This window comes from Oncorhynchus gorbuscha, linkage group LG21, assembly GCF_021184085.1.
Source record: "Oncorhynchus gorbuscha isolate QuinsamMale2020 ecotype Even-year linkage group LG21, OgorEven_v1.0, whole genome shotgun sequence".
Lineage (NCBI taxonomy): Eukaryota > Metazoa > Chordata > Actinopteri > Salmoniformes > Salmonidae > Oncorhynchus > Oncorhynchus gorbuscha.
The window spans coordinates 40,585,823-40,601,447 of record NC_060193.1 but is presented as its reverse complement, the minus strand read 5'-3'; the positions used below and the strand labels follow the sequence as shown (position 1 = coordinate 40,601,447).

Sequence of the window (15,625 nt, the reverse complement as noted above, 5' to 3'; positions counted from 1 at the left end):
GGCACATTCATGCCTACAGAGATGAATCTGGGCAAGTGAACACCACTGGTTGGAGCAGAAGGTGCTGCAGTGGACTTGTTGTAGCTAGCAAGCTCCTGGATTAGCATCTCCCCGAAGGCTAACTGTGAGATGGGGGGCTGTCCACAGCTCTTGGCCATTTCCTTCTGGAGGATGAAGGAATTCACCACAGCAATGTCAATGAAATGATAGAAAAATATTTTGTACCATTTCATGCTCTTGTGAAGAACATTGTAGTATCCTATCAGCGCATCTGACCGGTCCACACCTCCTATGCCCTTGTTGTAGTCCTTCACAGCAGCTGGAATGGGGGAATTTTTTGTGGTCCATGCCCCGGCACCATCCTTCACACGCCTGACGACGTGATCTCCACTGAAGGACTTGTGGATACTGGAGCACATGACCGTAACTCATAACTCAGTCCATTTCCGGTAGCAAAAGTGTTTTTTCCCTCATAACAAAATGCAAGTGTAGTCACACACAGAATCAGCCAAAACAAACAGCTTGTTACGCATGTATTGTTCAAGGCTGATTCTGACCTTTGAGGCTACCATCCTCGCATCGATGGACAGGTTCTGGGCGGGCTGAAAATAAGTCTTGCAGGCATCAACGATGCTGGGGTAGAGAGGTTTTATTTTATAGAGCCTATCAAACCTTGGTGTGCCTCTCTTCTTGTCATTCTCCCCATCAACTTCTGGGTCACTGATGTGAAGCGCCCGTGAGATAGAAACCTTTTTACAAGACATGACAGTCATGGGGAAAGGCAGTTGATAGAGAGCTGACGTTTTCCAGTAGTCCCTTAGAGTTTTCAACTTCACCAGCCCCATGTAAATGACCATTGAAAAGTAGCAGAAAAGGTCTGACATGGAAATGGTCTTCCATGCCTCTTTCTTTCCTGCCTGCTTCTTAGCCCCATACTTATTGGTGTTCGACACCAGGGAATCAACAACTGACGAGGTGAAAAACAGTTGAAAAAGTTGAAGGGGGCTGCACTTTGCAGTCATGGTTAGTTGAGGTCCTGGCTGCCTTTTGGGTCTAAAAACTGGTGGATTTGGTTCCACATCATCTTCTAACACAGAGTGCCAACGACCCTGTGGACCTCTGTCTGCAGGTTTCTCTCTTCCCCACCTCCTCTTCTTTGTCACTGACTTCACAACTCTAGATGGCCAGGTAGGTGTGGACCCGGAGACAGCAGGGGTCGTTGGCACAGAGTTTACGACAAAGGCTGGTCTTCGAACGTATAACCATTACATATTGCCATTTACCTCAGCTCATTGGCTATCTTCCAAGCTATATTTCAAGAGGATCAGTGGTCATTGGGCCAAAATACAGTCAATCAACGATAGACCGGTCCTACCATTGGTGCCCAATGAGGTCATTGATTGGTGTCTTCAAATCGGGTTTTTTCGGTCAATACGTCCCGGGAAAAGAACCATCATGTATGTTTGTGTTTGTAACAACCAGAGGATTGCAACGAAACCAACCATTGTTTAGTGTGTGTAATTACTACGAACGCTTCTTCCAAAGTTGAATGAGACGGAAATCACGACGCAACCGGTTTACAAATGTTTTGTCTTAGGCTATACAAATTGATTTGATCAAACAAAACGAACATTCACTGGGTAGTTAGGACACTTGGCATTGCCACCAGAAGAAGATCTTCAATGGTAAGCGATTTATTTTATTGTTATTTCTGACTTTCGTGACGCTACAATACTATGCCACCTATTGCCCTGCCTATTCTCTTCGCTCGGAAAAAGAGTAACCACTGCGAATTATAACTATGGACAACTGCTCGCTGTTCCCATGAAAGATGAATGGACACTGCTGACCTCATGCCAGGGCAGCGGAGTATCTCTTACACTCCACCACAACGCTGTTTTATTTTACAACGCATGGTCAGGTTGTATACCGGTCATATAAGGACGTTTTACTAAGATATTTCTAGCAGCCAGAAAAGGCTGTCTATCTGGTTGTCATCTGGTTATATGACATATTTTTTCTCAAATTTTTTAAATCATGAAAAAGGTCTCTTTAATTAACTTGTTATAACAGAGATCAGGTAGCAACACATCTGCCACGGTGATTCTCAACACTGAAGCTCCCCAGGGGTGCGAGCTCAGTCCCCTCCTGTACTCCCTTTTCACCCACGACTGCATGGCCAGGCACGACTCCAACACCATCATTAAGTTTACTGAACGACACAACAGTGATCACCATCAACGACAAGACAGCCTATAGGGAGGAGGCCAGAGACCTGGCCGGGTGGTGCCAGAATAAATACCTATCCCTCAACGTAACCAAGACTAAGGAGATGATTGTGGACTACAGGAAAAGGAGCACCGAGCACGTCCCCATTCTCATCGATGGGGCTGTATTGGCGCAGGTTGAGAGCTTCAAATTCCTTGGTGTCCACATCAACAACAAATTAGTCGTGAAGAGGGCACGACAAAGCCTATTCCCCTCAGGAAACGAAAAAGATTTTGCATGGGTCCTGAGATCCCCAAAAGGTTCTACAGCTGCAACATTGAGAGCATCCTGACCAGTTGCATCACTGCCTGGTACGGCAATTCCTCGGCCTCTGACCGCAAGGCACTTCAGAGGGTAGTGCATAGGGCTCAGTACGTCACTGGGGCAAAGCTGCCTGCCATCCAGGACCTCTACACCAGGCGGTGCCAGAGGAATGCCCTGAAAATGGTCAAAGACCCCAGCAACCCCAGTCATAGACTGTTCTCTCTACTACCGCATGGCAAACGGAACCAGCGTGCCAAGTCTAGGACAAAAAGGCTTCTCAACAGTTTTTACCCCAAAGCCATAAGACTCCTGAACATGTAACCATATGGTTACCCGGACTATTTGCATTGTGTGTGCCCCCCCCCAACCCCTCTTTTACGCTGCTGCTACTCTCTGTTTATCTTATATGCATAGTCAACTATACACTTTAACTATACATTAATGTACATACTACCTCAATAAGTCTGACTAACCGGTGTCTGTATATTGACTTGCTACTCTTATTTTCAAATGTCTTTTTACTGTTGTTTTATTTCTTTACTTACCACACACACACATACTTTTTTTCTCCGCACTATTGGTTAGATCCTGTAAATGAGCATTTCACTGTTGTATTCGGTGCACGTGACAAATAAACTTTGATTTGATTAGTTGGTTGTAAACTGGTTGTATGATGTCTTCTTAACCAGAAAACAAATTCACAACCAGAAAATAACGTTATTAAATATTGTGTGCCAAAAAAACTGAGAAACAAAACAGTTCTAGGTCCTTCTGACTGCTCTTCAGGCCAAGCGTCTGTCATGACGCCCACCCCCCTTCTCTATCTCTCCACAGCTTTATTACTAAATGGCAGGTTGTAAATTCCTTGAAGAGACCCTCTCCCCGTTTGGACATGCAGTATGGGGAGAGAGGACTTCACAGTGGAACAAAGAAGCTGTTCCCACAAACTCCTACATCCCCAAATTTTTTCAGAATGTGGAACCGGTCAGTGGGGAAGCAAAAAATGACCATGTCGAATTGGTTTTATTTGGTGACCTCATGAAAGACAGGAGACACACATTGAGAAGTATACACATAATTGTTTTTCATAGTAAGTTACGATCAGTCAGTGGCCATGCTCACGTGAGCAAAGACATTACACGGCGTCATGGAACGCGCCCCCTTTTCTACTGAAAGTATAAAACCTACTTCCGACAAAATTTATATTAGAACAAAACACGCCGCGTTGCTTCCGGTGTGTGAAGTGGTTCTACCTGTGACCTGAATGATCCACCATTGAGACCAGAAAACATGGAAGCTGTCGCTAAATGTTGAAATGGTTGGCAACTCTACCAAAGGACAAGACCAGAGAACGTGGAGATCATCCACGCTGAAATGGTTAACAGCTCAAATAATTAAAGAGAAAGGACAGTCCATCATTACATTAAGACACGAAGGTCCGTCAATACAGAAAATTTGGTCAGTCAATACGGAAAATTTAAGGAACTTTGTGCAGTCGCAAAAACCATCAAGCGCAATGATGAAACTGGCTCTCATGAGAACCGCCACAGGAAAGGAAGACCCAGAGTCACTTCTGCTGCAGAGGATAAGTTCATTAGAGTAACCAGTCTCAGAAATTGCAACCCAAATAAATGCTTCGCAGAGTTCAAGTAACAGACACAATTCACATCAACTGTTCAGAGGAGACTGTGTGAATCAGGTCGATAATTTCTGCAAAGAAACCACTACTAAATGACACCAATAAGAAGAGACTTGCTGGGGCCAAGAAACAAGAGCAATGGACATTAGACGGGTGGAAATTTGTCCTTTGGTTTGGAGTCCAAATCAGAGATTTTTGGTTCCAACCGCTGTCTTTGTGAGACGCGGTGTTGGTGAACGGATGATCTCTGCAAGTGTATTTCCCACAGTAAATCATGGAGGAGGTGTCACGCCTTGGTCATTGTATTTTGTGTTTTTGTTATATGTTTGGGTAGGCCAGGGTGTGACATGGGTTTATATGTTGTGTTTCGTATTGGGGTTTGTAGTATTTGGGATCGCGGCTAATTAGGGGTGTTGTATAGGCTTGGCTGCCTGAGGCGATTCTCAATCAGAGTCAGGTGATCCTCGTTGTCTCTGATTGGGAACCGTATTTAGGGAGCCATAGTTTCTCTTTGTATTTCGTGGGTGTTTGTTCCTGTCTCTGTGTTGTAGTCACCAGATAGGCTGTAATTAGTTTCACATTCCGTTCTGTTGTTTATGTATTTAGTTTCAGTCATTTCATTACCGCGATTCTTTCATTAAAGTCATGAGTAACCTACACGCTGCATTTCGGTCCGACTCTCTTCTTTCAACAGACGAACGCTGTTACAGAAACACCCACCTCTCACGGACCGAGCAGCGTGTAAACTGGCAACGACGTAGACAGCTGGAGCAGCAAAAGGAGGACGAATTATTAGGAGAATGGACATGGGAAGACGTGTTGGATGGTAAAGGTTGTTACACTTGGGAGGACATATTGGCCGGAAGAGATCGCCTCCCATGGGAACAGGTGGAGGCACTAATAAGGAGAGCAGAGGCAGCCGGAGATAGGAGCCGACGATACGAGGGAACACGGTTGGCAAGGAAACCTGAAAAGCAGACCAAAAAAATTATTGGGGGGGGGCTAGAAGGGAGTATGTTTATGCCAGGTAGGAGACCTGCGCAAACTCCCTGTGCTCACCGTTGGGCTAGAGAGACCGGGAGGCACCGTGTTATGCTATGGAGCGCACGGTGTTTTCAGTGCGGGAGCATAGCCCGGTGCGGCACATACCAGCCCTTCCTATTGGCCGGGCTAGATTGGGCATCGAGCCAGGTAAGCTTGGGCAGGCTCGGTGCTCAAGAGCTCCAGTGCGCCTGCACGGTCCGGTCTATCCAGAGCCACCTCTACACACCAGTCCTCCGGTAGCAGCTCCCCGCACCAGGCTTCCTGTGCGTGTCCTCGATCCAGTACCACCAGTTCCAGCACCACGCACCAGGCCTCCAGTGCGCCTCGCCTGTTCAGCGCAGCCAGTGCTTTTCTCCTCTCCTGCGCTGTCGGAGTCTCCCGCCTGTTTAGCGCAGCCAGAGCTTTTCTCCTCTCCTGCGCTGCCGGAGTCTCCCGTCTGCCCAGCGCCGCCAGTGCTCCCAGTCTGCTCAGCGCCGCCAGTGCTCCCAGTCTGCCCAGCGCCGCCAGTGCTCCCAGTCTGCCCAGCGCCGCCAGTGCTCCCAGTCTGCCCAGCGCCGCCAGTGCTCCCAGTCTGCCCAGCGCCGCCAGTGCTCCCAGTCTGCCCAGCACCGCCAGACAACCAGTCTCTTCCAGATCTGCCAGAAAACCAGTCTCTTCCAGATCTGCTTGTCAACCTGAATCTTCCAGTTCCGCCAGCCAGCCAGGATTTACCGGAGCCTACTACCTGCCTGAGCTTCCTCTCAGTACTGGGCTTCCTCTCAGTACTGGGCTTCCTATCAGTACTGGGCTTCCTATCAGTACTGGGCTTCTCCTCAGTCCCGAGATGCCCCTCTGTCCCGAGATGCCCCTCTGTCCCGAGATGCCCCTCTGTCCCGAGATGCCCCTCTGTCCCGAGATGCCCCTCTGTCCCGAGATGCCCCTCTGTCCCGAGATGCCCCTCTGTCCCGAGATGCCCCTCTGTCCCGAGATGCCCCTCAGTTATGTGGGGATCTGGGTGAGGACTATTAGGCCATGGTCGGCGGAGAGGGTGGATTATCCCAGGACGCGAAGGGGAGGAACTAGGACATTAATGGAGTGGGGTCCACGTCCCGAGCCAGAACCGCCACCATGGACAGACGCCCACCCGGACCCTCCCTATGCTCTTGAGGTGCGTCCCAGAGTCCGCACCTTAGGGGGGGGGGGTTCTGTCACGCCTTGGTCATTGTATTTTGTGTTTTTGTTATATGTTTGGGTAGGCCAGCGTGTGACATGGGTTTATATTTTGTGTTTCGTATTGGGGTTTGTAGTATTTGGGATCGCGGCTAATTAGGGGTGTTGTATAGGCTTGGCTGCCTGAGGCGATTCTCAATCAGAGTCAGGTGATCCTTGTTGTCTCTGATTGGTAACCGTATTTAGGGAGCCATAGTTTCTCTTTGTATTTCGTGGGTGTTTGTTCCTGTCTCTGTGTTGTAGTCACCAGATAGGCTGTAATTAGTTTCACGTTCCGTTCTGTTGTTTTTGTATTTAGTTTCAGTTATTTCATGTACCGCGATTCTTTCATTAAAGTCATGAGTAACCTACACGCTGCATTTCGGTCCGACTCTCTTCTTTCAACAGACGAACGCCGTTACAGAAGGAGGTGTTATGGTGTGGCCTTGCTGGTGACACTGTCTGTGATTTATTTTGAATTAAAGGCACACTTAACCAGCATGACTACCACAGCATTCAGTAGCAATGCACCATCCCATCTGGTTTGGGCTTAGTGGGACTATCATTTGTGTTATATGTGTTATTTCATAGGCGCAATAAGCATAAATTGCAATTATGTAACGGAATTGGGAGGCCACTTGATTTCAACATCTAAACAAAGTATAACAGTCTTTGGCTAAAATGCTGCGAGCAGTGCTTGGTACCGCAATGCCACACACGACAAGCTGTACATGGTACTGCACGACAAGCTGTACTTGGTACTGCACGACAAGCTGTACTTGGTACTGCACGACAAGCTGTACTTGGTACTGCACGACAAGCTGTACTTGGTCCTGCACGACAAGCTGTACTTGGTACTGCACGACAAACTGTACTTGGTACCGCAATGCCACACACGACAAGCTGTACATGGTACAGCACGACAAGCTGTACTTGGTACTGCACGACAAGCTGTACTTGGTACTGCACGACAAGCTGTACTTGGTACTGCACGACAAACTGTACTTGGAGCTGCACGACAAACTGTACTTGGAGCTGCACGACAAGCTGTACTTGGTACTGCACGACAAGCTGTACTTGGTACAGCACGACAAGCTGTACTTGGTACAGCACGACAAGCTGTACTTGGTACAGCACGACAAACTGTACTTGGTACTGCACGACAAGCTGAACTTGGTACTGCACGACAAAACTGTACTTGGTACTGCACGACAAAACTGTACTTGGTACTGCACGACAAGCTGTACTTGGTACTGCACGACAAGCTGTACTTGGTACTGCACGACAAGCTGTACTTGGTACTGCACGACAAACTGTACTTGGTACTGCACGACAAACTGAGCATGAATTTTCCAGGATCAATTTTCATTAATAGTGCTGTTTTAGTAGTGTCTGTTTTGCATGCAATTTAAGGAGTTGAGACATAAAAAGGGTATTGTTAGAAAGGTTAACAAATAATGTCAAAATGTCTTTCAGTGTCCTTATGACCGATTTTGTTGGATCAAACCTCAAATGCAAATGGCGAGTTAAAACCGCTTGTCAGAAAGGAAGAAGTGATCTTTCACCTTTGTTGTTGTGAGTGGCAGGGAAAGGGGCTTGGCGTTTGTGAGTAAATGGGAATGTGTGCACAGCACAGAATGAAGTGAAAGAGATGAGACCAAAAAGACAACATGAGAACAAGTGGACATAAATGCTCCTAAAAACAAGACATTTTTGATGGGGTAAGACAGTCGATCCAAGCTTATGAGCCATTTGTATATAGGTTGTATTAATTTGTATTAGTTTTAAAATCCCAAAATGGATGTACCAATCACCAACTTTAGCTTTAATTGTCCAGCCCAAAGCATCACTTATCAATTCAGATCAGAGCAGTTCAGCGAGATAGGAAGTGATAGCAGGAGACTCACTGTATTGAAGTTGGGGAAGAGTCCCACTGCTGATGTGGTGTCCACCGGGAAGGACATGAAGGACTTCATAGCCAGAGTGGACTGCATCATAACAGGAGGGGTCCGCACCAACGCCGGGAGACAGCTGCTATAGAAGTCACTTCCTACAGAAAGAGAGAGAGAGAGAGAACACAATTTAGCAACAGTAGAGAGAGACAAAGCGATAGTGAGGGGAGGATGAGACAGAGAGAAATCAGATACGTAAATGTCTTCCAAACTCACAGGAAACCATGGTTATATCTGCAGCAGTGCTTGCACACACATGTAATTCATTTCTACGGATGGCATCAAGAGGACGGAGGAAGAGGAAATGGAGCGTGGATAAGTATTTTATTTTATTTAACCTTTATTTAACTAGGCAAGTCAGTTACAAACACATTCTTATTTACAATGACAGCCGACACTGCCTTAGACTGCTGCGCCACCTGGGAGCGCAAGTATTCAGTGAAATTCAGTACCTTGCATGTGTGTTTTAATGAAAGTTTGAGTTTTAGCGAGTACTATTAGCATTTGGCGTTTCTCATTTCCATTTCCTGTTGGCTAGGTGGGACGCAGACGTCTCACCTATCCCTAAGAGGTTAAAATTAAATGTGGATTCACCTAGTTTGGTGGAGACCTGAGGAACCTCAAGAGTTAAAACTTCTTAGGGATAGTCTCCTTTTTTTCCCAATTTCGCCTAAAATGACATACCAAATCTATCTCAGCTCAGGCCCTGAAGCAAGGATATGTATATTTACCGTTTGATAGTAAACACTTTGAAGTTTGTGTAAATGTGAATTGAATGTAGGAGAATATAACACAATAGATCTGGTGGAAGAAAATACTAAGAAAAAAACAACCGTTTCTTTTCTACAACCATCTTTGAAATGCAAGGGAAAGGTCCCAGTTCAAGAAATCACTCTGTAGGTCTGATGGTGTCCACCAGATGGCAGCAGTGTATGTGCAAAGTTTCAGACAGATAACTTGAAGTATGAGCGAACGACATGACATCTAGTGTGAAGTCACCCAGGTACATTTGGGCAAATTGTGAAGGAGACATTTGCATTCATATTACATTTTTCTGCAAGAATATTGTCAAATATGTATACTTGGACTTTGATTGAACTTTCCCGGTATTAGTAGCCATATTATAAGTTCAACATTTGCGAAAAAACAATTTTTATAACTTCATAACTCTGAACATTAATACTAATTTTTGTCCAAAAGGAAAAGGCATGCTGTTGTACAAGGTTAGTAGCTACATTTTAGGACACATACAGGGTTACCGGATACTCCCATAAAGCCCAGCTCATTGGCTATCTAGCTAGCTTTGTTGACCCTGATGGGTGCTTATTTGACAAAGTTAGAGTCGTTCAAGTGAAGAACGCCCGCGTCATCGGCGTGCCATGAAGGCGTCGGTCTCTGACCAAATATAGTGTCCTATAGGATATACTACACCGCTAATGATATAGTGAAGTCTGGTTACATTCTAGGATCTCTGTGGAATACAAGCGAATGTGATTTGGCTGGTTGACACAACGTTTAGGGTTAGATTTTTACAGATTCCTTTCTTTGCAAATTGAACGAGTGGAAATACAAAATCGATCACGCATGCTATATGTACCTTTTTAGGATATGAAAAATGATTTATTCTAACAAAACAACAACTCATGTTATCTCTGGTACCCTTTAGATGATAGATCAGAGCAAGATTTCAGAATGTAAGTACACGTTTCACCTTCAGAGGTGAATTTATCAAACCTAATGTGCGTGAAAAGTGTTTTGTTGTTAGGAGCTCTCCTCAAACAATAGCATGGCATTTTTTTCGCAGTAATAGCTACTGTAAATTGGACAAAGCAGTTATATTAACAAGAATTTAAGCTTTCAGCCGATATAAGACACTTATAAGTACCGACATTTATTGCTTCTCTAAAATCTGCGATCGTGACACAAGGCGCTGCATGATTTACAACTGTCCCGTTGACAGGACGCCGATCCGTTCCAGGTATGAGGTGCTTTAAAATTAAATGCGGATTTACCAATGTCGGTGGAGACCTGAGGAACCTCCGGTTAACCAATCCCATGGTATCTCATGTTTTTATATTTTAACAGCAAAGTTAAGGTCATTAGAGCTTAGCAAACAAAAAGGGAATACAGAAGTGATTTACGGGACTTTAATTTAGACCAGCCAACCTTTTAGGTAAGTCTCTGAGACATCTAACATTTTCCAGTTGCCATTCCCGTTGAAGTGGATGAAAAGCTTGCCGTGTCATTTAAAGGAACCAATAACTCATGCACATCTGCATGGAATAAGGTCAACGTAAAGAGTGTTTATTGAAAATTATTGAAAACATGGAGCAGGCTAACTGACAGCTTAATCCAGAGCTTTAGGTTAACGGCCTCAATTAGATCCTCTTTCCTAAGGTCATACCAAACTCTCGATGCAATAGAGCATCCCTCTCATCTCTTTTGATGAAATATTAATTTGACAATGTCAGGCCATAGAAAAAAAATGTTTTGAACAAAAGCTATTGGTGCCTGAGGCTGGCCTTGTCGTTAAAGCATGTGTATGATTCCTCTGCCTGCCATGGTACAAATCTCAGCATCTACCGGCCATACACTGCAGCTCCCTTCTCTCTATCTCCCCTTCATTTCATACTATATCTGTCAAACAATAAAATATGGATGGACAGTAACATTTTGCAGGTATAATTTTACTCATTAAAACATGATTGAGAGATTATGCTCAAATATCAATATAAGTTATAGCACAGCACACCAGTAGCAGATATACACTGGTCATATTAGTGATGCTGTAATCAGAAAGAAACATATGCTAACAATCTCTTTGAACTCACATCAATATTCAAAGCAGTGATCGCAGCTCCACAGCCAGACTGGAGAGAGACAAAAACAGCCGGCCCCATCTGTTCTGAATAACATCAAGGCAATTTGAAATCTGAAATAGTCACTAAGGAAACACAATGACGATTCAAAGAAATGTTGCGCAAATTACAAAACCAAAACAAAATGATTTAATGGCAGCACGCACACACCATTTATTTTAGCCTGGATAATACCTGCCAGCCCTGGACCGTTTTTCTCCACTACAACGCCAGATTCCTGCCGTAAAACCTGGACCATTGATCATCACATCTAGCTAGCTGCCACTGAGTGACCCAGCCCCGAAGCTAGCCCTGAGCCAGGCGCATCTCCCGGCTAGCAAACGAAATTACCACATCTACACTACCTCTTTCGCCATCTGGCCCGGCGCCCCGCCCCACCACAAGTGGCCCGCAGACGTATTTTCATCAGCTGTGCCTTCAACCGGTCTTTGCCGGACGACGGAGGAGATGCTTCTACTTACCCCGGACTGCTAACTTTAAACGCAGTGTCTCCCGCATGCTAGCGTAGTAAGCATAGTAAGAACCCTATGATCACTTGGCTACATAGCTGATGCCTGCTGGACTGTTCATTTATCACGGTACTCCACTTTGTTTACCTAAGTTTATCTGTCGGCCCTAGCTTTGTGTAGTTAACTGTGTGTGGTTAACCCTGTGTGTAGTTAACCGACCCTCCCTGCCCATACATTTTACCTGTTGTTGTTGTCTTAGCTGAATAGATCTTGTTGTCTTACACGTTGATGACTTAGCAATCTCCCAATCAACACCTGTGATTGATTTATGCCTCGTTTTATGCCTCTCTAATGTCAATATGCCTTGTATACTGTTGTTTAGGGTAATTATCATTGTTTTAGTTTACTGTGGAGCCCCTAGTCCCACTGTACATGCCTTAGATACCTCCTTTGTCCCACCTCCCACACATGCTGTGACCTCACCCAGTATAACCAGCGTGTCCAGAGATGCAACCTCTCTTATCATCACTCAGTGCCTGGGCTTACCTCCACTGTATCCGCACTCCACCATACCCCTTCCTGCACATTATGCCCTGAATCTATTCTACCACGCCCAGAAATCTGCTCCTTTTATTCTCTGTCCCCAAAGCACTAGACAACCAGTTTTGCTAGCCTTTAGCCTTACCCTCATCCTTCTGTTCCTCGGGTGATGTGGAGGCTAAACCAGGCCCTGCGTGTCCCCAGGCTCTCTCATTTGTTGACTTCTGTAATTGAAAAAGCTTTGGTTCCATGACAGTTAACATCAGAAGCCTCCTCCCTAAATTTGTTTTACTCACTGCTTTAGCACACTCCGCCAACCCTGATGTCCTTGCCGTGTCTGAATCCTGGCTTAGGAAGGCCACCAAAAAATGTCCATACCCAACTACAACATTTTCCGTCAAGATAGAACTGCCAAAGGGGGAGGAGTTGCAATCTACTGCAGAGATAGCCTGCAAAGTTCTGTCATACTTTCCAGTTCTATGTCCAAACAGTTCGAGTTTCTAATTTTAAAATGAATATCTCCAGAAATAAGTCTCTCACTGTTGCTGCCTGTTATAGACCCCCCTCAGCTCCCAGCTGTGCACTGGACACCATATGTGAATTGATTGCCCCCCATCTATCTTCAGAGTTCGTTCTGTTAGGTGACCTAAACTGGAATATGCTTAACACCCCAGCAGTCCTGCAATCTAAGCTAGATGCTCGCAATCTCACGATATGCAACTGTTCAGGGAAGTCAGGAACCAATACACACAGTCAGTCAGGAAAGCAAAGGCTAGCTCTTTCAAACAGAAATGTGCATCCTGTAGCTCTAAATCCCAAAAGTTTTGGAACACTGTCAAGTCCATGGAGACCAAGAGCACATCCTCCCAGCTGCCCACTGCACTGAGGCTAGGTGACACGGTCACCACCAATAAATCCATGATAATCGAACATTTCACCAAGCATTTCTCAATGGCTGGCCATGCTTTCCTCCTGGCTACCCCAACCAACAGCTCCGCTCCCCTCGCAGCTACTTGCCCGAGCCTCCCCAGCTTCTCCTTCACCCAAAACCAGATCGCAGATGTTCTGAACTACTCTGGACGGTTCTGACCTAGAATACGCGGACAACTACAAATACCTAGGTGTCTGGTTAGATTGTAAATTCCTTCCAGACTCATATCAAACATCTCCAAACCAAAATCAAATCTAGAGTCGGCTTCCTATTCAGCAACAAAGCCTCATTCACTCACGCCGCCAAACTTACCCTAGTAAAACTGACTATCCTACTGATCCTCAACTTCGGCGATGTCATCTACAAAATAGCTTCCAATACTCTACTCAGCAAATTGGATGTAGTCTATCACAGTGCCATCCGTTTTGTTACCAAAGTGCCTTATACCACCCACCGCTGCGACCTGTATGCTCTAGTCGGCTGGCCCTCGCTACATATTTGTCACTAGACCCACTGGCTCCAGGTCATCTATAAGCCTATGCTAGGTAAAGCTCCGCCTTATCTCAGCTCACTGGTCACGATAACAACACCCACCTGAAGCACATGCTCCAGCAGGTATATCTCACTGGTCATCCCCAAAGCCAATACCTCCTTTGAACGCCTTTCCTTCCAGTTCTCTGCTGCCAGTGACTGGAACGAATTGCAAAAATCGCTGAAGCTGGAGACTTACATTTCCCTCACTAACTTTAAACATCAGCTATTTAGCAACGATTGCTGCTACCTACCTCATCCTAATATGAAGGCCATAAAGATCATCAAGGACATCAACCACCCAAACCACTGCCTGTTCACCCCGCTATCATCCAGAAGGCGAGGTCAGTACAGGTGCATCAAAGCTGGGACCGAGAGACTGAAAAACAGCTTCTATCTCAAGGCCATCAGACTGTTAAACAGCCACCACTAACATTGAGTGGCTGCTGCCAACACACTGTCATTGACACTGACCCAACTCCAGCCACTTTAATAATGGGAATTGATGGGAAATGATGTAAATATATCACTAGCCACTTTAAACAATGCTACCTTATATAATGATACTTACCCTACATTATTCATCTCATATGTGTATGTATATACTGTACTCTACATCATCGACTGCATCCTTATGTAATACATGTATCACTAGCCACTAACTATGCCACTTTGTTTACTTTGTCTACACACTCATCTCATATGTATATACTGTACTCAATACCATCTACTGTATGCTGCTATGTACCATCACTCATTCATATATCCTTATGTACATATTCCTCATCCCCTTACACTGTGTATAAGACAGTAGTTTTGGAATTGTTAGTTAGATTACTTGTTGGTTATCACTGCATTGTCGGAACTAGAAGCACAAGCATCTCGCATTAACATCTGCTAACCATGTGTATGTGACAAATAAAATTTGATTTGATTTGATTAGATTTGTATGAAGGTGTGGTTATTCAGTGGCGGCAGGGTAGCTTAGTGGTTAGAGCGTTGGACTAGTAACCAGAAGGTTGCAAGTTCAAATCCCCGAGCTGACAAGGTACAAATCTCTCGATCTGCCCCTGAAGAGGCAGTTAACCCACTGTTCCTAGGCCGTCATTGAAAATAAGAATTTATTCTTTAACTGACTTGCCTAGTTAAATAAAGGTAAAATAATCATTCACGTGCAGATTGTTATATGCCATGGAGATACATGTGTGTCTTTTTGTCAAGAGCAAAACCTTTATTTTCAATCAAAAATAATTGTTCTGAAGGCAACTTTTTCCCCGACACAAAGGAAGTTAAAGCGGACAAGTCATCTCAGGTGAGCAGCACTGGGCTGTATTGACGGATCCTAAAAATGACATCTGCTGCTTTAGATTCAACGGTCATAACTCAGTTATTGTTTTTACATCTATAAAAAATAAGCTGTTTTCTTTACTTTCAGAGAGCGAGCTGATCAAGGGGTCGAAAATGTAGATATTGCCAGATGTTCACTGTCCGAGGAACAGGCCGAGGAAGCTTTATTGCTGGCAAAAGTGTCCATAACCAGAGGTAATTAAACTGTTCTGTGTTCTTTTTCTCCATCTCTGCCTGTCTTGTTTTACATGGAACCTGTTTCACATTCATTCATTTAAAAAAACCTTAAGATGTCAGCTGCTAATTTTCAGATTTACACCACATAAACACAACCATTTTCACAAGACTATGTGTTGCTGTCTGTTGCTGCCAAGTCATTATTTCCCTGAGGGTTAGCCTTGCAATTACCAAGTGGTGAGACACATAGCCTTTTATATTTAAATGTTTCAGGTACACTCTGATAGGTGTCTGCGTCACATACAGGATCTTCTACTGACATTATCTTCTATTGTTTGTCCTCATGTGTCTGTTTTTCAGCATAAAGTACTATGTAGCCACTTAGTGTGCACACCAGGTGAGACCACACACAACAA

The 15,625-nt window shown here is 44.9% G+C and overlaps 1 protein-coding gene across 4 annotated transcripts in view; it reads right to left on the bottom strand.

Moving 5' to 3' along the window:
• The window catches only part of LOC124008367 (zinc finger protein 385B-like), a 146,544-nt gene that overhangs the window by 57,660 nt on the left and 73,259 nt on the right, over positions 1-15,625 (bottom strand). For all 4 annotated transcript variants that reach the window (XM_046319592.1, XM_046319593.1, XM_046319595.1 and 1 more), the window contains one exon: positions 8,311-8,453. In XM_046319592.1, the coding sequence (XP_046175548.1) occupies positions 8,311-8,453 (143 nt within the window). The remainder of the gene's footprint in view (positions 1-8,310; positions 8,454-15,625) is intronic.